This window comes from Sinohyriopsis cumingii, chromosome 8 (genome assembly GCF_028554795.1).
Source record: "Sinohyriopsis cumingii isolate HCF-2022 chromosome 8, ASM2855479v2, whole genome shotgun sequence".
NCBI lineage: Eukaryota > Metazoa > Mollusca > Bivalvia > Unionida > Unionidae > Sinohyriopsis > Sinohyriopsis cumingii.
Genome location: NC_142968.1, coordinates 90,504,449 through 90,530,317, shown reverse-complemented (window position 1 = coordinate 90,530,317; position 25,869 = coordinate 90,504,449). Strand labels below are relative to the sequence as shown.

The following is a 25,869-nucleotide window of genomic DNA, read 5'->3' as shown; positions in this document are numbered from 1 at the left end:
ATAATATCAAGTTTTAGAAATTGTCACATGAGATATAGAACGAAAATGAAAAGGATGTTATCTGACAAGCTACGACAAATCACTGGCCTGGATTGAAAAGAAAATTTCGAAGCCATATTTTGGAATTTTCAAAGTGGCAATGGAGATCGGTGAACTTCAACAGATTCGTACCGTGGATGAAATGGACGAAAGAAAGACAAATGATATTCCGGTTGCAAAGATGCTTGGGGATTCAGGACATACCCTTATTTACAGTAGGGGCACAATATGTGTTGCCATACTAAAAGTAGTGACAGTGTTTACAACTGGGATTGTATTTGGGATCGCTTCTGAAAAGGGAAGAGGTCGTGAACTCGAACTCTCTCACTGTCTCTCTCACACACAAACACACACAAACACACACGAGCACTCACGCACGTACACACACATACATCACTTAATGTGTAAGATCTTCACACAGATGGCAGATCACCAATCGACACTATGAAAACTGTAATATCAGAAACCCAGTTTACTATTTATTATATGTTTATTACATTTTGTTCAATATGGTTTAATCTTACACCTTCATTTCCTTTCGTCAAATGAAAAATTGATGAATTATTATTTTCCGTCGGTCGTAAATATTCATAGAAAGTATAAAAAAGAGTCATTGACACACATGAAGGCAGTACAGTTTCTGTATACAGTCTCTAAATCAGGAATAGTTCGTACCTTATTAGTGAAAGCGTAAATAGAGTAACATTATTCAAGATTAGAAAAAGATTGAGTATAATACATTTTATTATGAAACTAAAACGTTCTGCAAAAACAGACATCGTGCAATTGAGATACTTCAAAGCTAAAAGTTTCTTACTTGCAAGCATTGAGTCATTAACAAGGAAGAGAGTAAATATAGATGATTACAAAATTGCAAATTCCGTCGTATTAGGTTGGCGGAGACCTTACGGAACAAACACAATATGCTACCTAAATGAGACAGCAACAATGGTCGGCATCTGGTAGATTTCGCCGATTATATTGACCGTTATAATGCATCATCATAACAGTGTAAAATCTACTGATAAAATACATGTATACAAATATAGTTTGCCTCATTACTAATTCAATTTTTAATAATTACTCTGAGAGTTCAACCATTATATCAACCTAAACACAACCTTGTTACCAACTATCACTCTATCATTAATATGAACATTAACGTTTCCGCCATTATTAGTTCTAGTTGAAAAGTGGCGTTGTGTAATTTACTCGAGTAATATTTTTTCTCTTTAGCACAAGATACTTTCTTTTATTCAACTAAATATGATGAATGAGTTCTTTTTCTATTAAAGTCAAAACAAAAATATATGTTACAGTTTTTTTTCCTCAAAAAGCAAAACATTTCTTCGGCTCACTCCACCGCACCACCTCCACCCCACCTCCTGTCCAAGAAAATGAATTCTTCAGACTCTACAATAGGGGACACGTCTTATTTGAGCGGTACCACGATCTGTCTCATTTTGCTGATTGGTCAGCCGTTTTGGCGACACTATCTCTAGTGGTGTGATGTGGTTCGACGCAACAAGGTGGATACCACTCTGTACCATTTATATATACGAAGATTTACTGTCTAATTTATGTGTTAAGAATCTAATAAAATAGTTATAAATACTTGTCCGTTACATTGTTTGTTGTCATTACTTTATAATGTCTATCTAATATTTGTCTTGACTGTAAATTAGCTAATGAAAATTCTACTTATCAGTATGCAAAATTCCCAGTGCTTAATTGTCAATTCAGGAATATGTAGTTTTTGCAGCGTTGTCAAACTCCGTTTCCGAGGCAAGTAAAGTTTGCATGTAGTGCGCAATCCTATAATGCCTAAATGGAAGTGATCAGTTTTGAGAAGCACCGGAAATGATATAGTATGGGCGGACACAACCGTCCGGAATATTTTGTCATAGTATGTGAAGTTATAAGCAAAATGGTGGACATAAGGGCGTTATGTTTCTACTGAAAAGTTTCAGCTGGTAAAGAAACCATAATTTTTATCAGAGCGTCTAAACATATCACTGATTAAAAGAAAACTAAGTAATGTTAATTTCCATCTGATCCTAACATATTAAATGAAAAGGACAGCTCAAGGGAGATATTACATCATTACCATCATTATTGTTTCATTGATCGTTTCCCTTACTTAAACCCCTACCATCCCACGAGTTTTGTATTTGGATTGGCTATAACAAACTATTAACTAAAACCCGCTTTTCATTGTAAAAGGGAATTCGTTTATTACCAGTACACTGTGTATACAAAGACGTGATTCAAGTTCCTTGTTCGGGGAGTGATGTTCAAAACTTTTGCTTCATATGCACTGTCCGTCACATTGGACGATGAAACTGCGGAGAGAGAAAGAGAGAGAGAGAGAGAGAGTCCATTTTTTAGTGACATTGCAAACAGTCTACCTAGCTCTGACTTACAGATATTATTAATGTGCTTAGTGTTGTGTGTGTGTATATGTGTATATATATATATATATATATATATATATATATATATATATATATATATATATATATATATATATATATATATGTATATGTATATGTATATGTATATATATATATATATATATATATATATATATATATATATATATATATATATATATATATATATATATATATATATATATATATTCTAAATAGGTACAATGACTTGCAATATAAAGCTCACACTACGCAAGTCATCTGATTCAGTGAGTCTGCACATTTTTACGTATTCTGATCCTTAAATAGGAAATACGAGCTTTTTATGTATTCCGATTCTTAAACGAGATATACAAGCGTTTTAATGTAATACGCTACGCAAAAAAAATATCAAATAGGAAGTCATGAATTACAACACTGTGTGCATCGCTACATTCATGGTTTCCTGTGATCTGTCTGAAATCTTTTAAATTTCAGTACGAGAAAAAACATATATGATGAAAAGAAACACGCTTCATTGGCAATTACTCAGGGCTACTTTTCTAACAACGGAACAAAATTGGCTTTATTGTATTTATCAGTAAATTTGCCTTGTCACAGTCAGTGACGAAAATTGTACACGTTACTACGTACCTTAACATTGAAGTCGTGCGTCTAAGCTTCATAAACGTTGCAGGGATTTGCTATGATTACTGGGTGGCTCTGCTGGTAGAGCGCGTGTTTAGTGTTAGGAAGGTCCTGGGTCGGATCTCCCACTGTCGCAATTGGCGATAGCAATGGGATCACATGTAAAGACCTCTGGCCACGTAATTGAGTATGGCGTGCAGTTTTAATGGATCTGCATGATCATATTTCACGAAATTACGGGTTGTGAAAAACAGAAGGACGGGGGGAAATAGGTTCTATAGCAAGAACCGTCTGATATGTACAGATCAAATGGTTGAATGCCAGTCCAGAGTTATGGACAACACCGTTGCAAGCAACGGTATGACCCGAAGTGTTGTTTTTTCCTCCCATATGACACGAATATACTCCATAGTCATGTCCTGCATTTGTATATATTCATAAGTGTCCTTGCCCAATTTACCTACTACAACGTTCGAGATGAAAATTTCAGCTTTCTGTCATTAGATATTTTCCCCATTAAAATGGTAGCTTGCTAACCTGTATTTTGATGTTTATATCCGGCTGTTTATGTCAGATTTGAGTTTTCTACTGGAATATCTTGTACAAACCTTGACTAATGAATATGATTTTTATGTTCATATATAAATGCGTATGTAAGTAAGTGACGCCTACAATGGCAGTATACAATACGATAATGTATATTTTACTTACAGGATAATTTATGTTTATATCCTGATTAAGCAAGGATTTTAAGTCAAATCAATGGAAATTATTTACACTGGATATGTCTGTTACACTCCCAATTTTCTTTACCAGTCATGCAACTTATCGGAATCAATATTTATAATATTCGTACATACTCATTCTACAAAGCGCACAGTAGGCACAAAAAAAAAGATTTCTTGAGAGGTTGATTGAGTGGGGTGGGGGGGGGTGGGATAAAGGCACACCAGCATAATAAGGGATATTTATGTCATAGAGATACGAACCGTCTGTAGAACCTGCCTGGTCTAGACGAAATTTGAACCCGCGTCCCTTCTGTCGCAAAAGTCGAACACTTACCACTTAGACACTGGTGCTTATTAAAATCTGAAGTAAATATTTAGAGAATTTTGCTTTTTGCTTGAGGTCTTGGCCTTTGACCACATGCGTCAGCTGCAGCCACTTCTTTGGTGGCTAAATTTTCATTAAATATGCCGGGGGGGGGGGGGGCAGGAAGGGGGTTTTTTTGATGCATATACCTTGATAGCCCCTACCCCGTCCCGCTACCCCAGAAAATATCCGGTGGTCATGGCCTGGAATCCGTTTCTTCCCGTTATGACTGCATATGTAAAATTTCATCAAAATATTTCAAATGCCGCTACAGTTGGAATTTGTATAGCTTTAACCTTTGACCCTCTTCGAGGAAACACTCAAATTAATGCAAGTATGGCACCTCTCTTACACATTAGCACCATATAGACTAGTAAAATACCCTGAAATTAAGGCCAGTGTGTTCGGATGAATATTCTATTATTATTTAGGGTGTATTATGCGCAAGTAACTCAAATAGTAAAGTTCGAGAATATGTACAGACAGAAGAAGTAACAGTCCTCAACATTGTCTTCAACAGCTGAGTCAACCCTATAAAGATGAGAATTTAAAACTTCGAATTTTATTAAAGAGCTTTTCTTTCTCAAACTTTTTTTTTCTTTCCTGTTTTATCTTTGTTACTAATTGATTTTTGCAATAACTATTTCTTCAATGAACACTGGAAAGCCGTCAGAGGCTAAATACATTCATATAATCTTTTTTTTTTTCTCCTCAGAAGACTTTTCTTTTAATGCTGAGGACTGAGGAAAAGTTTAAGAATTTCCTTTTCAGTTTAAACTCTTGAACTTTTTTATCACGACTAAATGCATTTCCAGGTTAGCTAAAGAGTTTATTTTCATCGTTGCTAATACATCTACCTCATAAAAGTTCAAATATTATCAAATTGATTATGGCAAGATAATGCAGATTATCAAGTGGATGCGAAAAGTTTAAAACAAATTGCTAAACTGGGGCTCAAAGTCTGACACAGTTGAAACGTCTGACATGATTTTATCAATGCTCGGACACTGACCAATCAGAAATCAGAATTGTAAATTTAGACTGAGTTTGAAAATGAACATATTTAATCACATAGGTGCCTGGTTCTGAAAGCAAAAGAGATCTAACGGTTTTGTAGACATTCATTTGTTTATAGAGTTAAACATTTTTACATGATTGTTTGTTGTCAGTGTTTTGGTTGCTTTCTATTTCGTTCTTGTTATTGTTGATTTTTGTGTTGTGTTGTTTCTTGATGGGGTGGGGGTGAGGGAAAGACTTTGATAATCTAATCGTATAGAGGCTTTGGAACATTGAGAAAGCATCATGCGTGTGATATATCGTGCATTCCTTACTTTCACTCATTTATTAGCTTCGATCGTCTTGATGGTAAATGAAGCAAAATGAGTACTTTGGTGCCAAATCATCATGAATATAGTACCTAAAATTTATTTCTGCCAGTCGTAATAACACCTGCAGAAAATGTATTTAGGTCATTGTCGATTCTATTACGCTTAATCATAGAAATTTAGCGTTTTGTGTAAAAGGTCAGTTTTTTAGTAAGCGTTTTTATCTAATTCCTTCACCAAATGGCCTATATACTATCGGGAATAAAAGGTAATCAGTGTGTAATAAGGCGAGGAAGATATATAGAATATAGATCGTTTTGAGTCAGATGTACAAAGACGGAAATTATGTTTGGTTTCTTAAATATATTTTATGTAGTGACGCGATGTTAATGATATCGTCTCGGTCGATTTGTTGAAAATAATGTCAGCCAATAGCATGGTAATGCTATGCGAAACGTATATTATCCTTGTTTGGGTATATGTTTACTATCAGTTAAGACGGGAAGACCCGGTCGCGTGAGGGAGACAGACACGATGTTTTTGTTCTTTGACCATGTGACATTTGGTGCTCCAATCAATGTTACTTTCATGAATTATAATAAAAGCTTTAATACCAAAATCTGTAATTCTTTAATTTTACTGAAATTCATTGTACGAATTTAATTTCATTCAAATCTGTATTATTAGTAACTTTCTGTAGGGGTTCCCGAGTGGCCGAGTAGTTCAAAGCGCTCACCGTTACAGATCACTGCCATCTCATCTCTGCGTGTGTTCGAGTCTCGGGCTCGGACAATGTAGGCATGTCAGAAAGCTTGCCGGTAGCTTCTCGTGGGTCGGTGGTTCTTTCCGGGGTTTTCCAGTGTTCTTCCTCCACCATTTATACTGGCCGCCATGTATAATCTATCTTGTGCTGAAAAATAGCGTCAAACCCTATAACAACTTTCTGTACATTTTGGGAGGTTATTTTGGTTTTGTTTGTTAAATATCAGCTCTTTTGTTGCGCTTGGTAACTCGCCAACATACTTTTATGAGTTTGAGTATAACATTACACATTACATTGATCATTTACACACGAGTTATGTGTCGAAGAAGCCGTGAATATTTGGTAGCTGTGAAAATAAAGCAGCCTTCGTTACAGTGAACGTGAGTCAGCCGTTCTGACTGCGTGGATACACTGTGAATCAAATTTATTACTCTTAAATTGTCTACTAGAACAGACATGGTCTGTGTTTAAACTTTGAAGTACACGATCTTAATATGTAGGTTACGCACGTGAATGCACATATTATGCCCAGAGTCTAACCCAGCACTCACTGTTCGTGCATATGACTGTAAGACGCTTTCCATTCTTTCACCACTTTAAAATATTATCTTTGATTTCCATGGCAAAAACTGTTCGCTCCTGCGTTTGATATTTTTACTTATATATTCCTTAACAAAATGGTGTGCAAAGGCAAATTCCGCGCTAGCAAAATGTATAGTCAAGTGTGCTCGAAATTTTGTGAAGGTTTAATTACAAGCCTTCACAATAATATTAAAAACGTAAAATATGAATGAACAGAGGTGGCAGTAACAACAACAACAATGACAACAATACGACAAAGCAAAACAATCCTACAGACACCTCTTAAATCACAGTTTACACACTTTTTAATTTCTTCACATGTTCTGAATTTTACGAACGAGTGAAAAGAAAACAAATAATTCAAAGCGATTCGATTTGAAATATATTGATATCTAGTTTTGTTTTATCTTTAATTTTCAGTGTTCGACCCAAAGTCTATCAGACATCAAATGGTATTCGAAAACTTCATAATGCTGAAGATGTTTCTAGCCGCCACTGGTACCGGTGAGTTTATTATTATTATTATTATTACTATTATTATTATTATTAGAGACAAACACATATGGTGAATTTTATCCTATCTGTTATTTAGTTAATTTTCAGGTCAGCGTCATTAAACTTAGCTAAAAGTATCTAATTCATTTTAAATACTCTTTAAAAAAAAAAAAACGAATTCGGCACTTCAGTTACATTTAATGACGCTCTCCTGAAAATATGTGAGAAAGCTTGTCAGTAGCTTCTCGAGGGTCGGTGGTTCTTTCTGGGGTTTTCCCGGGGTTTTCCTCCACCATTAATACTGGCCGCCATGTATGGCCTATCTCGTGCTGAAAAATGGCGTTAAACCCCACAACAACAACAACAACAATCTCTGAAAACATACTGAGCGATAGAATAAAGTTCGCAATGCTGCGTGGAACGAACTAGGACAGAAGACACTGTTCCATACACGTGCAATGCTGCGTGGAACGAACTATGACAGAAGACACTGTTCCATACACGTTCAATACACAACACTGGCTGCCAAAAAAAAATCTAGACTATCTTGAATTTGTTTATTTTCTAAGAGCAGCATGCATAGCTAGATTCTACTTAGGTAATTATTCAGATTTTCATACAAGAGTGTAAAACCTTATGACCTTTATAAGAGTTAGAGGTAATAACAATACCTATTGAATACTGTGTTTTATTTTTATTTTTTTTGGGAGGGGAGGGTTGTATCTGTTAAGGAAATCCCAGTCACAGATCCTCGTGGGGAGACCAGTAATGTAACACTTTGATTGGGGTTTCCTTGTCTTGGTGCAAACCCCAACATAGATTGTCTTAGTATTTGTTGACAATGCCCGCCAGTTGCAAATATGCTCAATAGACAGCATACGTATTGTTAAGAGGGAAATTAAAAGAGAATGCAGAAAACAACTGATTGTATTTCGCAGTAGTAGTTATCTCAGAAGCTATGAAAGTGGTACCATGACTCTACAGAGATCAAGACCGATTCATATTACCAGCATCTAGGATGCATATTTTCTTCCAAAAACAACAACTGGTATATGTGCCAGAAAACTGTCATTGCAAAAGTATGAAAAGTTTGAAGTCATTCAGAACTAGGCAAATTATCTGCTGCTGGATTGCTTCTTCTGTTTGACTCAAAAATAGCTTCCATTCCTTATTATGGGGCTGAGGTTTGTGGGTTTTATGAAGCCAGTGATAATGAAAATTTCGTTTTTTGTTTTTTTTTTAAATATATTATTTGTACATCCGAATCTACTTCAAATGCATTCGAATATAATGAATTAGGAAGAAGTGGTGTGCAAAGTTTAAAATATTAACGTATTTTCAAATGTTGGCTTAGAATTCTAAAAATGCCAAAAATTTACAGCTAAGATAGGGGAAAATTGTGGTTATTGGGCTAACGAAGTCAAAATGCTTTTATTTACGTATGGATTTACCAATGTTTTGAGTACACAGGGCGTAAATGATGAAAATACGTTTCATACATTGTTGAATCAGAGATGTAAAGATAATTTAGGCCAAAACTGCAGGATGAGATTAAGTCGATGGAAAGACTGCGTTTCTATAGGTCATTGGGAGGAGAATTTACTTGTCAGATATATCTAGAATAGTTAGGAGATGGCGATTTTTGTTTTGATAATCACTATGCTTAGAGCAGGGAACTTGCTAATCAAAGATAAGACAGGAAAATATGAAAAATATTTGCTATTAAGAAAGATCCAACTTTAGAAAAATTTAGGACTTTTATTTTTAAAAATGATGCTAGAAAATTATGATGACTAATTTAGCCATGTTTACTATAAAAGCCTTAAAGATTAGAGAAACCGTTTAATGATCTACATAATACTCTATATATATTTCAAATACCGTCTGTTTTCTACATGCAGGCGTTAGGGCTTCCTTTAATCTATAATGTGTGGTTACTGTGTAATATACATTCGTATTTCACTCAGTTAAAAATATACAATAATTAATTACCTGCTTGTATAAAATTTCCAGTGGATAGGATGTGAGTTTGTCTGTTACATACTCAAATACCTTTTTGTTGCGCATGATGTATGGATATGTATCATAGCCAGATACCTGTATTGCAAATAAACATTATTATTATTAGTAATAGTAGTTGTTGTTGTTCTAGGGTTTAACGCCATTTTTCAGCACAAGATAGGCTATACATGGCGGCCGGTATAACTGGTGGAGGAAGAACCCTGGAAAGCCCAGGGAAGAACCACCGACCCACGAGAAGCTACTGGCAGGCTTTCCCACGTACCTACGCTAGCCGAGCCTTGGACTCGAACCCACGCAGACAGAGGTGAGATGGCAGTGATCCGGAACGGTGAGCGGTCTAGACCACTCGGCCACTCGGGGCCCCCAGTAGTAGTAGTAGTAGTAGTATTGTTATCATCATCAACATCATCATCATCATCATCACCATCATCATTATTAGTATTAGCAATATCATCATCATTATTATTATTATTATTATCATTATTATTTCTATTATTATCATCATCATCATTATTATTATTATCATCATCATCATAATTATTATTATTATCATTATTATTGTCATTATTATTATTATCATCATCATCATTATTAGTAGTAGTACTAATAGTAGTAGTATTACTACTGTCATCATCATCATCATTATTATTATTATTAGTATTATCATCATCATTATTATTATTATTTCTATTATTATCATCATCATTATCATCATCATTATTATCATTATCATCATCATCATTTTAATGATTATTATTATTATCATTATTACTGTTATTATTATATTATTATTATCATCATCATCATTATCATTGTTATTATTATTATTATTATTATTATTATTATTATTATTATTAATTGGTAATGTGACCATACAGAGATAAAGATTGAATCTTATTACAAGTATATATGATGCATATTTTCTTCAAACAACAAAACTAATGGCATATGCGCCAGAAAACTCAATGTTTGCAAGTATTGAAGGTTAGGCATATTTTGAAGCGAAGTTATCAGTAGCTGCATTGCCTCGTCTGTTTGAACTGAAGATAGTTCACATTCTCAACCGAGGGACGGCTCCGGTGGCCTAGTGGTTTAGAGCGTCCGCCTCAGATGCGGGAGGTCGTGGGTTCGATCCCTGGCCGAGTCATACCAAAAACTTACAAAAATGGTACACACAGGTGCCTCGCTTGGCGCTTAGCATTAAGAGGTTAGTGTTATGACTGGTCGGCTTGGTGTCAGGATAATGTGACTTGGTGGGACATCGTGCCACATGTCTGCGGCATGATGCCTCAGTGCTAGATATCACTATAAACTGTCACACTGCAGACATCGTAACGATATGACTGAAAAATTGTTAAAGGTACGTTAAAAATCCAAATCACACACACACACACGCACACACACACACACACACACACACACACACACACACACACACACACACACACACACACGCTCAACCGTGGGACTGACGTCCGTGGATTTGTCATTTTTAAATATATTATTGGTACATCTAAGTCTGCTCCAAATTAGGAAGAACTAGAAAGCATAACATAATATATAAACGTATTTTTAAATGTTGGCTATCAATTCTTTGTGACTCTGTCCTCTTATTACTTTTGTCTGGGCGTGGTGACCTAAATTATATGGTTAATTCACTGTTATGGTCGTTCAACAAGTTATACCTATTATCATCGAGCGTCGGGTCAACATCAGATCGGCAGATTCAAAGTTATTCATATCGCTTTAAAAAAAAAGTGCAAAATCATAATTCCTATTTGTTATGTACAAATTGTCACACACACACACACACACTGTATGTATGTATGTATGTATGTATGTATGTATGTATGTATGTGTACGCACAGAGAGAGAGAGAGAGAGAGAGAGAGAATGAAACCTCCAAGCTGCTTAAGGAATGATCTTCAAAACTTTTTGTTTTATTTTGTTAAGTAAGGTTATAGGGGTCATTATACAATAAATGTGTCAGCCGTTTTCTTCACCTCACCCTCGGCCTTTCTATTTCCCTTCAGCTTGTAAGAAAATGTTTATGGAAAGAATGATATTAAAGTGCCATACCAGTGTATATAACGTAAATACAATTCAATATTATTTGAATAGAAAATCAAGTCTGGAAGCGGTATAAAAAAAAAAAACGATGAAAAAATTCGCCATAATAACTGAGAAATACGCTCAGGTGTGTTTTCGAAAATAATACACATCGGACCAATTTTATCGCTCGGTAATTTCCGGAGTGTGTAGATAGCCTGACGTCACATTTTGAACACACATTTTACTTCCGTTTCTATCGAAACATAAACAAAGCACTTGTTCCGTTCCATATTAGCTAGTTTGAAAAGTTTTGTCATCACAGTCATGCCAAGAGGAGATCGTGGAGGTACAAGCAAGGGCAGCGGGGTCAGGCGTGTTACAGCAGATTGTTGGAATTCAAATGTTGATGGGTTTTCCATGCATTCCTTTCCGAAAGACCAAGCACTTCGTCGCAGGCATAGGTGCTCGACGCGAGCTTGATGTTAAGAAAAAAATAATAATCTAAAGGAAAAAAAATCATGACAAAAATACCCTAGATTACCCCCATGACCCGTTCTGACATAGGACCCTCTCTATCATAATATATAAGAGAGAAGGTACGGAACTTCCAAATACTTCGCTCCACCCATGACCCTCGATTTCCTTCTGCTATTTCCGTCTTTAAAGGCACGCGACCATACTATATGGCTTGTTTTAATTCTGATATATTTTTCTATCCATCAAGCCATATTGACTTTTCTGCGTTGAACCAATCATATTTCGGCGTTGACGTTAGTGCCGCCAGTTTTTAAAATAGAGATGCATGTATACGATGTGTTGTGCAGTGAAGAAGACAATGTATAATACTTGCATGGAACAGGATTCCTAAAGTTGAATCGAGTTAATGGTAAGTAAAAATCTTACTTTTGCATCTACCGCTGTTCTGTAATTCAAGAAATGATGCACCATAGAGTTGAAAACATTGTCCATATCGCTCTTGTCACCGGTTTTCGAATGAGCACGGAAGTGTCCACAAAGGAAAACTTCGCTAAAATCGCACGTTTTTTTTGTCACTCTGTATGATTTTTTTCCTTTAGATTATTATTTTTTCTTAACATCAAGCTCGCGTCGAGCACCTGTGGTCGCAGGTGGACAGATTTTGTTACAATCAAAAGAGCAAACTGGGATGGTCCGACTGAGGTTTCTGCCCTCTAGGCTCTGCTCCTTTCAGTTTACACCAGAATGCTTCCCATTTAGGTATACATTTGATGTTGAGCATATGGGTAGGGCACCAAAAGAAAGTCAAACTCATTGATGCTGCTGCTCCGTCATTCCACTGAGTGAAGGAAACTGACAACCAAGCCAAGGTAACTGCAAATGTATCAGAAACTTCAACACCAAAGCATCAACTGTGTAGGCTTGAAATGTTGTCACCATCAGAGTTAGTAACTTGTTAAGTGTCACCACCAAAGAAAGTAAGAAGAGGCTATTCAAAGAGAGAAGTTGCAAGGGTGAGTTTTTAATGACATGTACCATATTATATATATGATATTCACCAGATCAGTCACTGCAACATTTCCATTTCTACCCAATAGAACGTTTTTTCTTAGTTTTCAAAACAAATGCTTTTAATATCTAATCAATCAAGAACTGAGATATAAACAGTGGATAAATAGTCACAATTTTCATGTTGCCTTCAACTTTGTTTGACCATGTGAATAGAAAAATCTTTCTGCTGGTAGATTTAGAAGGCCTACATATATTTTTCATTGTCGGACAAATGTGTGAATCAGACTATATATAGATATTTACAAACGTGACGAGGTTTATTATCATCCGCAATGAATACAAATCTGAATAACACAAAATGTAGTAGAAATTGTACAATATTGTGTTATGATTTTTTTCAGTGGTGGTGATATTATGTTCAACAATTTTTCAGTCGTATCTTGGCAACAATCATTTAAGTCCATCAAGTTTTTCAATTAGTAGATTTATTTTTTATTGATCAATGATATTTGGTATGCAAAAGCATCTTATGGAGCACATGTCATATAGGTATGTGACTTTGATTCAACTGTATTGGTCTAGTAATTTATTGAATTTAGATACATTTTTGTTAGTGCACACTTTAAGTTTCATGCAAGATAGCATAAAACCAAGCTTTGGTGAATATATTTTATAACTTATAGGATCTAAAGTATTTGACAAGCTTGAAGAGATTGTGACAGCAGACAAATGAAAAAATATGTACCAATGCTGTCATCTGGACAACAAGCAAGGAGGATACAACTCTGTGATTAATTATTTTGCACCAAAGATGACTGGTTTCTCCTATCATGGAGTGCTTTCAAGGTAAAGCTTAAATTATTGCACACACAAAAATTCTGATTCAGGTTTTTCAGTGTTTTATTTATAGTCCAGTATATTCATATTCAAATTAAATCATATATATCAAGATCTGATCTTTTGATATCCTACAATGTAAAATTGTATAACAGTTTTTAGTGTTTTAGAATGTTTGCAAATAAAGTATCTATAAAAATAAATTATCTGTATTCTGATAGAATGATGTACTGTATTTTGCATCTTTATTTACTTTGAAATAGGCTTTAGCTAGCTGCATTGCATTTTAATGAAAACAGCCAAAGAGAGAAAGCATGCACTAAGGATGTGAGAGCCAGATATAAAATACTGTATCCAAAGTACAAGAAAGGAGAATACACTGTCAGGAAAATCCTTGTCGACTCAACATATGGCAAGAATATACATTAGTAATTAATGAACATAAAGGCATATATCACTTAGAAAATATAAATACTGTTGTACCAAGTGTATGTACCTATATTATTGTTTTAAATTATTAAATTCAAACAGTAAAGGCAAAATATTTGTTAAAGTTGACACCCCTTTAATTTTAAAGGTCATGAATTTTCCCGGTGGTAAAATAGTAAAAATATACAAACAATTGTAAAGACAAATACTTTTAATTCGTGTATTAACTTCAACAAAAGGTTGCAGTATGTGGCTTGTACAATACAATGCATATTAAATTTAATTTGCAGATTATGTCAAATGTCTGATGAAACAGCATTCACAATTGGAAAGGTGTCTCACATGAATGATGGAGTAAAACTAATGGTAGATGTATCACCACCATTATGTAGTCTGTATGAGAGGCCTGACAAGGATATTGCTACTCAAAATCTTCCTAGCAGGTTTAATTGCTGTCAGCCTCATGAAAGCCAGTGTAGTTCAGGTTTTGATCAGGAAAGGCAGTACGGATCCTCTGAAGAACACATGATAGAATGATGACCCTCACTTCCTTGCCCATGAAGTGCGAACACCGCAGAGCAAATTGTCTATATGCTGTATACCGATGTCTTCTGAAATAATAATTTGAAAATTGAGTTGAAATAAAATATGCTTTATGCATTAGATCAAATTTGGAAATCAAAAGTTTTAGTAGATAGTATTAGTAGTGGCCCAGTGTGATTTATTATTATTTTGTATATCAATAAAGTTAAATGATTCCAGTATAATCTGTGCATGCATGCATGCATACATACATACATACATACATACATACATATATATATATATATATATATATATATATATATATATATATATATATATATATATATATATATATATATATATATATATATGACCATCTTATTTTGCAACACAAAAAATGAAATAAAACAATATTTGTACATGTATATGTGTTGTTTTTTGGCATGATTCATCAGTATCACTGATATAAAGGTTAGACAGTGTAGGCCTCCAGAACATGGGTTCAATCCAAAAAGATGTCATAAAATGACTTGAAAAAGTGGTTTATTTATTTGCTGTATTAATAACCCCAATACTATGCTGTCATGCATAGATCATGAAAGCAAAATTTATGAAAACAAAAGAACATGAAAAATTACTCAGATATTTTACTTACTCATATCCTTGTTCTGGATGTTCTCCAAATTGTTGTCTATACTGGTAGTATGCAACTTTTAAAACATGATGTCGAGACAAACTGCAGTGAACCCTGGATGGTGTGCTATACACTGTATCCCCTGGTATTCACTGCGGATACTTGTGACCTTCTCTATGTCACAACAACATACACATTCTCTTGCTGTAGGCATTACCAAACAATGTCCACATTTACACGTAAAATAGAGTTTTCTTCTTTAATGCATTGTGCTGTGCTTGTCAAATTTAATCTCATATTTATGAACACATCAGTAGCACAGTACAATGACAAAAACTGACTAAAGTCAGGAACAGATAAAACGTTTAGTACAGCACTGTAAAATTAAATTAGATATGAAAGAAAATAGAAGTTGCAAGAAGATGCTTACCACAGACAAAAAAGGTTTATTTCACAGTTTATCAAAATCAACTATTAGCATACATATAAGAAATTCGAAATTTTAACTTATAATAGAGCGTACAGAATATGAATTCAATTTTAATGTCATGAGGGTAGTATCCTGCCTATTTCAATAGTTGTGAAAAAAAGCGGACCTCCTCTCCTAGAAATCTTAAGTACTTCTAAATTATATCAACTTGTTCACAGGTTTTCAAAGCTTACAACTGTGATCCTATGTACCTTTTACTTATCAACGTATAGATACGTCTCTACCCATGAAATGCTATACACATGTGCAGCCTTTATTACAGGTGAGAAAAAATCCAAATTTGTAAAGGAACAGGAAACTGTCAATATCGTCGGATACACATATTTATCGTAACTTAGGCCGTAGACATATTCAGAAAACAATTACCATGAATTGTCCGTCAGTCTATCTTGTCTTTCTTCTTTGTTATCTTCATCTGCAACTTCGCATTGTTCGGTATTGGAAATATAGGATTCAAACTTGGGTGACGATACCAACTGAGCCTTTGTTTACAGCAAGCGTTCATAACGTGACGTCACGCTTTGTTTTCACTAAATACCGGAAGTGGTCGGCGGTTGCCTTCGGTTATGATCGTAAACAGGTGCAAACGCGAATTTAGGTAGGCTCCCACGCAGTTATTACTGAAAATTTTTCAATCGGATTTTTTACATTCGTATTTTGAATTTATAATCTCTTTTACCAAGAAATAAACTGAATAAATGTAGATACACTGTTGTGGCACTTTAAAGGTAGACCTCCTTCACCCGAGTTCCAGGGCCGACAAGGGGGGGGGGGGGGCAACCGAGGATATATCCCCGGGGCCCGGGCCCAAACAGCACTTTTTAATTTTATAAAAGAAAAAAATTTGTTTGAACAAGAATTAGGAGAGGCCCGGACGTTTCTTATCCTAGGGCCCGTGATCGCTCTCGACGTCCCTACCGAGTACAGCATAATGGTACATCTATTGTTCATGTTGTTGTTGTTTTTTGTTGTTGTTTTTTTTTTGTCATCGTTGTGCTTTCTTGATATCAAAATTTATGTTCGGTCATGCGAGATCAGGCTGCGTATATCGTTATAAACATAAATGAATCTAACATGGTCGTACGAAGTCTTTCGAATCATGTTTTTCAGGAAATCAGTGGTTTGTAAGACTATTATGGTATGAACTCCCTTTATCATTATTTCAACTCTTTTCTTTGACCTGTAGAAATAACTCTGTTGACAAGGGGGGTTTGAATATTCTGCATTAATTTGCCATACGAGTTAACTGTAAAATATTATAATTAGCGTGAGTGAGAAAATGTGTGTGTGTGCGTGTGTGTGTTTGTGTGTGTGTTTCGTCGAGAAACGGAGATATAGTCGTTGTCCACGTGTATCAGTCTGTCTGTCTGTTGGTCGGTTGTCTCTGTTCTTGGGAAAACGTCACTAGCTCCCATTTCTTGGGCACAATATAGTTAATATTATGCTGATAGTGGTGCTTAAAACCAAGGAAAATTATTAAAGCTACGTTAAAAATCAAAATCACACACACACACACACACACACACACACACACACAGAGCAACCAGCAGTACGTGTCAAAGATTATCATCGCTTCGACATATCGCTTGTATGATTTCAATTATACTTCGTGGGATAGGCATGTGGATTGTGTGCATGCGGACTAAAGGTATTATTTCTTTCCTCGTATATATTTTTGGACATCTTCGTTAGCCAAGGTTCCGATATGTTAACCATATCTACAGATATATGTAGGTAGGGTTAACATATCGATACCTTAGCTAGTGAAGATGATTTGCGGGGGTGGGGGGTATTTTGAGAATTAAGCTGGTCACAGCTTCTCACACACTGCTTGGATGATTTCATTGAAACTCTCTAACCTGAATGTATGGTTGATAAAGATGCATACAAAGGCATTACCATTTTCCATTCCTCTGGGTTTGGGGTGGGGTGCATTTCTATAAATATTTTCAAACAGGGGACATTAAGATAATTTGGTTCATCTTTTATTCTTCCACATGCTATAAAGTTTTTAACGAAAACTTTGTGGGTGGTGTAGACATTATGTCTGACATTTTCCTCTGGGCTTTTGGGGTAGGCATTTTTAAAACAGTGTTTCTTTTCTGAAATGAAATATTTTGAGAATTAACTGTTCATTGCTTCTCCCGCTCAACGGTTAGAGTTTTCTTTTTTTAGTGAAACTGTATACTAGGTATGCACTTAGTGCAGATACACATTATGGATTTTGTGGTTTCACTTGTTTCCATGGCCCATTATTGGTAAGATTGCTTGGAACATTGTCGATAAACGGGATCTTTTGAGAATTCGGTTTGTTTATTTAGCATTGATTCAACCCTGTGCAATATTACAGCTGTGCATTCAAAGATGTGCAGGAAATATTCTGATGTTTCATTGCTCCGAAGATCTTATAGGAATGGTATTGTATGTTGTTTACCAAATAAGAAAAACATGAGAAGTGTGGGAATATACAACTGCGTGTACATTTAGTTTCATATGTAAATTTTAAAGTAGAAAAATGAGAATTTGGCTGTTTCAGCCTGGATGCTACAATACTTCAAAAGGTGCCACATTTATATACAGGTTTGCTTGTTCTCTTTTGGCGTGAATTTTGGACCTTAGAACATATCTATTTTTTATTAAGATCGATTGCAGAGAGTGGTTAAATGACTGCGTCACTCTTCTTATTAATATCTGTTAAAAAGAGTGTTTCAGTGATTGCGTCACACTTCATATTAATGTCTGTTACAAAGAGTGGTTAAATGACTGCGTCACTCTTCTTATTAATATCTGTTACAAAGAATGGTTAAATGACTGCGTCACTCTTCTTATTAATATCTGTTAAAAAGAGTGGTTCAGTGACTGCGTCACTCTTCATATTAATGTCTGTTACAAAGAGTGGTTAAATGACTGCGTCACTCTTCTTATTAATATCTGTTACAAAGAGTGGTTAAATGACTGCGTCACTCTTCTTATTAATATCTGTTAAAAAGAGCGGTTCATTGACTGTGTCACTCTTCATATTAATGTCTATTACAAAGAGTGGTTTAGTGACTGCGTCACTCTTCATATTAATGTCTGTTACAATGAGTGGTTCAATGACTGCGTCACTTTTCATAGGATAGGTAGCAAATATATTCCGATGAAGAACCACTTTTTTAATATACAAAAATATAACTTTTGTGTTATGAATTTGTCCTCAACTAGAAGCACCACAAATCCGTATTGCAAATATTGCAAAATTCATTATACTCAAATCACCACATCCATCCATCATCCATCCATCCATCCATCCATCCATCCATACATACATACATACATACATACATACATACATACATACATACATACATACATACATACATACATACGTATATACAAACATACATTAAGGCGCTCGCCTTTATATATCACTGACTTCTCACCTCTGCGTGGGTTCGAGTCTCGGGTTCGGCTAACGTGGATATGTGAGAAAGATTACCAGCAGCTTCCCATGGGTAGGTAGTTTTCCTAAGGTTTCCCTGGTTCTTCTTCTACCAAATATACTGGCGACCACGTATATCCAATTATGTGTTGAAAAATGGCGTTAAACCCATGCCAACCAGCCAACCAACAGTCTACATGCAATAGTGGTAATCTCTGTAATGGAATCACTTGTATATACAGGTAATTACACCAAGTTCTATTTGAACATAATATTTAACATATTTGCCTGCATATAAAGGTCATGGAATATATATACATATATATATTACATGACCTTTATATGCAGCCAAATATGTTAAATATTATGTTCAAATAATTATATATATATATATATATATATATATATATATATATATATATATATATATATATATATATATATATATATATATATATATATATATATATATTACATTTTCAGGCCTTATCGTCTTTAGTTTGCTCTCCGCCATTCCGGTGACGAAGCCTTATTTCGCCGCAGTGAGCAACGAATTTGTGAGTTGCTTTAAGGAGAAAGGGATCCTTACAAGTATCATAGGGCCCTTCGTTCTCGGAATCGGCATGACCCTTTCGGGAGCGGTATGTATTCATTCCTTTTTCTTTCCTCTGTTCCTGCATTCTTTCTTCCTCTCTTACTCAAGTTTTCATTCTCTACGCCCAATCTCTCATCAGTTTTTGCGTGTCTTCGTAATTATGCTGACTTGCGTAATTACTGATCCATGCCAATGATTTTTATATAGATGAAAGGCACAGCATACCATCGCTGTAAATCATTCAAAACTTAACTGAGTGTACACATATTCTTTTTCTTCGAATTTAGCGAGTTAGCTGAATTAGCGAAAATTCGCAAGGTTGGGAGAGCAAATATGTGGCATTCACAAAATTTTTGAAAATGTAATGGCGTTTTTCATGTCAAATTTTGTTGATATAAAACCTTTAGAGATTTTTGATGTGATATAAACAAATACTGTTTATAGTCTTGTTCATTGTTAAAGTATGAATGAAACAAAATGCATTGCAACGGACTTGATTATGTTTGTGTACTGTATATATTTGCCTGTAAGTCGAGTTCAACTGTAAAGTGCACAAACCTAGATCTGCCGGCTTATTTGCGCCTGCAAATCTGGCTCTATACAGCTTGTTGTTATTAAAACAAACAACATTGACCTGGATATGCCGGAGCATTATGCGACGATAAATCAGGGTCTATGTTGTTTGTATTGAAACTAGACTTAAACGTACGGTACGTGTTTGTTTGAAGCAGAAAATCCACACACAAAACTATTTACATACAAAATTTGAGGAAAATATTGAGCTTACTTAGATAATTATGAAGCATTAAACGAATACATAAACGAAAGACGAATAACTAGTTGACAATATATTTCTCTTCGGTAGACTTTTATTAAATTTTTGAGAAGTTAATCTTCTATATGTAAACTAATATCGATTTGTGATATCGTGTTCCTTACATGTAAAATTACAGATGATTGCCACAGTCGGAAGAAGACAAAAATATTTATTCATACAAAATGAGCATCGAAGATCCATCATATTCGCACATAATGAGCCACCTGACATCATATTCGCACATAATGAGCCACCTGACATCATATTCGCACATAATGATCCACCTGACATCATATTCGCACATGATGAGCCACCTAAAATCTTCATATTCATGCACGATAAGCCGTCACGACTTAATATGCACACACTGTGAGCCACTTAAAACCTTCATGATGGCACAGTGCTTAGATCTCTGAATTTTCCGCCAGTAATTATGCTTTACAGTCGTGCAAGGATTTCCTACATATGTGCAGCGATGTATTGCCACTAAACAACAAATCGAAAACAAAATTAGATACATATTAGACCTCTTTAACAATTACGTTTTACCAATATCGAATTAAGAATCAGAAATTTTGAGTTTTAGGAAGGCAAATCAAATTTTAAAAAATACATATGCAATTTACCAATGTTTATTTAATGTTTATTTAGTGTAAAACAATATGAGGACCTAAGAAGAATATTATTATTGACCAAGAGGTATCAAACTAATATTAAGCACCGGTCTAATCTGGTTTCCTATGCAAACGAGCACTAAAAAGCGATCTAAACCTTGTTTACCAGGCAAACTAGCACTAAACACCGGTTTAAATTGAATTTCCTAAGCTAACTAGCACTAAACACCTATTTAAATCGGTTTCTTATGCAAACTAGCTCTAAACACCGGTCTAAACTGGTTTCCTGGGCAAACTAGCACAACGTATCCGTATCTCCAAGGAGGAAAATCGAATTGCTTCAAATGCAACCAAAATTTCCTGAATTGTTTGGAACTTAAACTTGAGTTGCATCGTAGAAACGAAATAAGAAGATAACGGACATTTCGATGAGAGGCATATTATGACGCAATCTGCTTATAGTAATAATCTGTGTGATTTTTTAATTAATTTAGAAATAGTGAAAACAGATATAAATTTTAAATTTAAAAGACACATTTTATGTGAAACGCAAATTATGAATTATATGGTGTATTGTTTAAGCTATAAAAAGCAGTATGTAAGGCAAACCAAACCAAAACTTGCCTGTTAAGTTGGAGGGGCATTTCTCCGACATACAACTGCAACAACAAAAAACAAGAACAACAAACATTTATCTAAACATTTTCACACAAGCCACTGTCGTAAAGATAAGATGACAGTGACTGGCACTTAATACATCTGCTGGTCAATAGCAGAGCGAGAAATGAGAACAATTCTGGGTTAATGATTTAGTACCTGAAATTCATTTTGAAATTGGACAGAAAGTTTGAACTCGATTGTAAACTTGCGCCATTGTTTCATCTCTTTTCTCAAACTGTATTTTAATAATTGTTTGGGTAACTAAACATGAAGAGGGGTCATTGAGATATATTCATTTGGTTCTATCTTTCGATCGATCGATCGAGCAAGCGACCAATAATCCAATAAATCGAGCGACCGATAGACCGATGAAGTAACCAATCTGTTTCTCTGAGTGGAAATTCTAATTCTGATTCAAAATATGATAATAACTAATTTATCTGGATAAATGTGCTTTCATGTGAATTGCTCGCAGAAAGAATGACATGTATGTAATACTTATACATATACTTTCCCTCTTTTGATTTAAACTGCTTATTGTTTTGAGTAAGCCATGATACGTTCACATACGCCCATCAGTGTCCTGCATTTTCTCCTTTACAGTGCCCAGGGATGGTTTTGGTTCAAGTAGGGGTGTGGACCGCAAACTCGGGTAAGGAATACTTAGTCTTCTTGTATTTGTCCTACAACACGAAAACCATCACAAATAAATAATTACACAATATTCATTATTGTTGTTTACAACACCATTACTATTGGCTCGCATGTAAATGGGGTGGAAGTGTGGTGGGGCATTATATATCACTTTTCCGATGGCTGCATTGACTGAGGTGGGAGCATCGGTGGGGGTTGTTAGCAAATTTTGAGGTGTTGGGTTACAATTTTAAAAGTCACACATCTTCTGTATCGATGGCTTTAATAAACTGCAAGTTTGGTAAAATATCGAAAGTATTATTTGGCGTTCAAAGTATGTGCCTTTATTTGTATGAGGAATTACTATCTCTCACCAACTTATGCGGAATCCTATTGCCGTTCACAGCCGACACGTTGCCATCCGAGGAAACATGGTGTTGTATTTCTATTCGACTGTATCGTTATACCATTTACTTGTAATAATAAAAAAATGCCTTTAAAGACAAACCAAGAACATATACATACATACAATTAGAATTATTGCTATTTAACAAAATTATTTCCATTAGAATTAATTTATAAAGCGAAAACAAATGAACTGATTTAAGAAATGTATGTCTATCGTTGCAAATATGCATGCACGTTTAACCGTACATCTTGTTGCAAATATGCATGCATGATTAACCGTACATCTTGTTGCAAATATGCATGCACGTTTAACCGTACATCTTGTTGCAAATATGCATGCACGTTTAACCGTACATCTTGTTGCAAATATGCATGCACGTTTAACCGTACATCTTGTTGCAAATATGCATGCACGTTTAACCGTACATCTTGTTGCAAATATGCATGCACGTTTAACCGTACATCTTGTTGCAAATATGCATGCACGTTTAACCGTACATCTTGTTGCTAATATGCATGCACGTTTAACCGTACATCTTGTTGCAAATATGCATGCACGTTTAACCGTACATCTTGTTGCTAATATGCATGCACGTTTAACCGTACATCTTGTTGCAAATATGCATGCACGTTTAACCGTACATCTTGTTGCTAATATGCATGCACGTTTAACCGTACATCTTGTTGCAAATATGCATGCACGTTTAACCGTACATCTTGTTGCTAATATGCATGCATGGTTAACTGTACATCTTTTTGCAAATATGCATGCATGTTTAATTTGATCTCTTCATGCATATATTTATGCATGTTTGTATATCTTGTTACATATATGTTCATGTTTGTATATCTTGTTACATATATGTTCATGTTTGTATATCTTGTTATATATATGTTCATGTTTGTATATCTTGTTACATATATGTTCATGTTTGTATATCTTGTTACATATCTGTTCATGTTTGTATGTCTTGTTACATATATGTTCATGTTTGTATATCTTGTTACATATATGTTCATGTTTGTATATCTTGTTACATATCTGTTCATGTTTGTATATCTTGTTTTATATATGTTCATGTTTAACTATACTTTATGGCACACATACTGTTGTTAAGGTTGGGAGGTGTTCAGATAGTTTTCAAAGTGGTCTCAATCTCATTTTGCGACCGCTCTGGTGATCTAGTGGTTAGATAGTCCGCCTTGGATGCGGGAGGTCGCAGGTTCGAACCCGGGCCGAGTCATACCAAAGACTTATAAAATGTTTACTACAAGTGCCTCTCTAGGCGCACATCATTAAGAGGTCAGTGTTATGACTGGTCGGCCTGGTGTCAGGATAATATGACAGGGTAGGACATCATGCTATATGTCTGTGGAATGATGCCCAATGCTAGACATATATCTGAATTGCCACACTGCAGACATCGTAGCGATATGACTGCAACATTGTTAAAGCTACGTTAAAAATCCAAATCACACTCACACACACACACACACACACACACACACACACACACACACACACACACACACACAGACACTCACATCTCATTTTGCACTTATGTTACAAATTTCTCTTGTTTATGTTTTTATTCTGGAGTGAAGTTGAGAGCATTACCTGTAAAATATATTCGAACTTTTTCAGTTTTCACATTAACAGGCTGCTTGTTTGGAGCTCTTACCTACGGCCTGATTGGCCCATTTATTTCAAAAATCTCAAGGCCAAAGAAATGTCCCGAGAATCATCAGTAAGTACGCTATTGCTTATTCATGTTTTCTCAAAGTTTATTGATAACAATATCGAAAGAAAATTATGCCCTGTACAAGCTTACGTGTTATGTTTAAAGTAAAATGATATCACGTTGTGCTAGCTATTTTTTTAAATTATATTTGCTTATCCGTATTGACAATAGAACATATTAATTTTTTTTAAAATAGTTACTGGGGGTTGGAGTGGGTGACGGTGGTTATTTAAAAACCCTTGTCCCGTTGTAAAATTACGTTCAATAGTTGATTACATGTTTGCCGCTGCGGCAAATTATATGATTCTAACCTCCTCCACACAAAAAAAGAAAATTCCCATAAAGGAAAGACCTGTTCAATGACAGCAAACTGTTGCCATTATAACATAATAAATTTCATTTAAATTTTAGGGTACATTCAACGTTCAAGTGGCCATTCTTCGCTATTGCATTACCCTTGGGACTTCTTATTGGCGTCGTTGTAGTGATCCTTGAAAAGTTCTGGGATTGGCAGACGGATCTGAGAGACCTTTACCAAAATGTAAATGTAAATGTGTGTGTGTGTGTGTGTGTGTGTGTGTGTATATATATATATATATATATATATATATATATATATATATATATATATATATATATATATATATATATATATATATATATATATATATATTAAATCTGAAATACATTTACTTGGTATTTGCCTTTGGTCCTGTAATGGAGTTTTCAATGGACTTTATCCAATAATTATTTGAAATAAAGAGACCTGCAATAAGAAGACAAAATAATGTTTTCCTGCTTAAATTGTTACATGTACTCAAAACATTTAAATAGAAAATAGTCTTGTTTCATGGTTATTTTACCCTTTAAGTTAGCAGAGCAATGAGTATATGTTGCGAGTAAGTCATCTCTTCTAACAAGCGTCTAACGATTTCTGATTGGTTAAAACTGTTCGTGACTCCAGTGACTAAAGAATGAAATTCTTCCTCTACCAATAAAATCTGTACGTTATTTAAAGTTTATTTTGTAACGGTTAGCATTTAAATTTATACGTCTTTTTTTGTAGTCCAACTGGCAATAAAACTGATAATGACCAAAATAATATGCATTTTATAATTAGGTCAAACGCATTCTTCATATGTCGAAC

General features: G+C 34.9%; 2 protein-coding genes across 5 annotated transcripts in view; both read left to right on the top strand.

Moving 5' to 3' along the window:
* LOC149794126 (uncharacterized) overlaps window positions 1–25,869 on the top strand; it is a 58,560-nt gene that overhangs the window by 14,220 nt on the left and 18,471 nt on the right. For 2 of the 4 annotated variants that reach the window (XM_089968115.1, XM_089968117.1), the window contains exons 2-6: window positions 7,281–7,364; window positions 19,737–19,894; window positions 22,543–22,591; window positions 24,626–24,728; window positions 25,134–25,263. In XM_089968115.1, coding sequence (XP_089824241.1) covers window positions 7,281–7,364; window positions 19,737–19,894; window positions 22,543–22,591; window positions 24,626–24,728; window positions 25,134–25,263 — 524 coding nt within the window. Of the gene's footprint in view, window positions 1–7,280; window positions 7,365–12,237; window positions 12,316–19,736; window positions 19,895–22,542; window positions 22,592–24,625; window positions 24,729–25,133; window positions 25,264–25,869 lie in introns of those variants that run through there. The other 2 variants (XM_089968116.1, XM_089968118.1) reach the window with 2 other exon arrangements.
* On the top strand, window positions 12,631–14,720 carry LOC149794127 (uncharacterized). The gene is made up of 3 exons (XM_089968911.1): window positions 12,631–12,919; window positions 13,601–13,763; window positions 14,474–14,720. Exons 2-3 carry the CDS (start codon window positions 13,657–13,659, stop codon window positions 14,718–14,720), a joined length of 354 nt encoding a protein of 117 aa, XP_089825037.1. The 5' UTR covers window positions 12,631–12,919; window positions 13,601–13,656.

Coding starts and splice junctions, on each gene's coding strand:
- LOC149794127 (XM_089968911.1), top strand. CDS start 13,657: ATGTACCAATGCTGTCATCTGGACAACAAGCAAGGAGGATACAACTCT. Junction 13,764..14,473: donor TATCATGGAGTGCTTTCAAG/GTAAAGCTTAAA, acceptor TTTAATTTGCAG/ATTATGTCAAATGTCTGATG.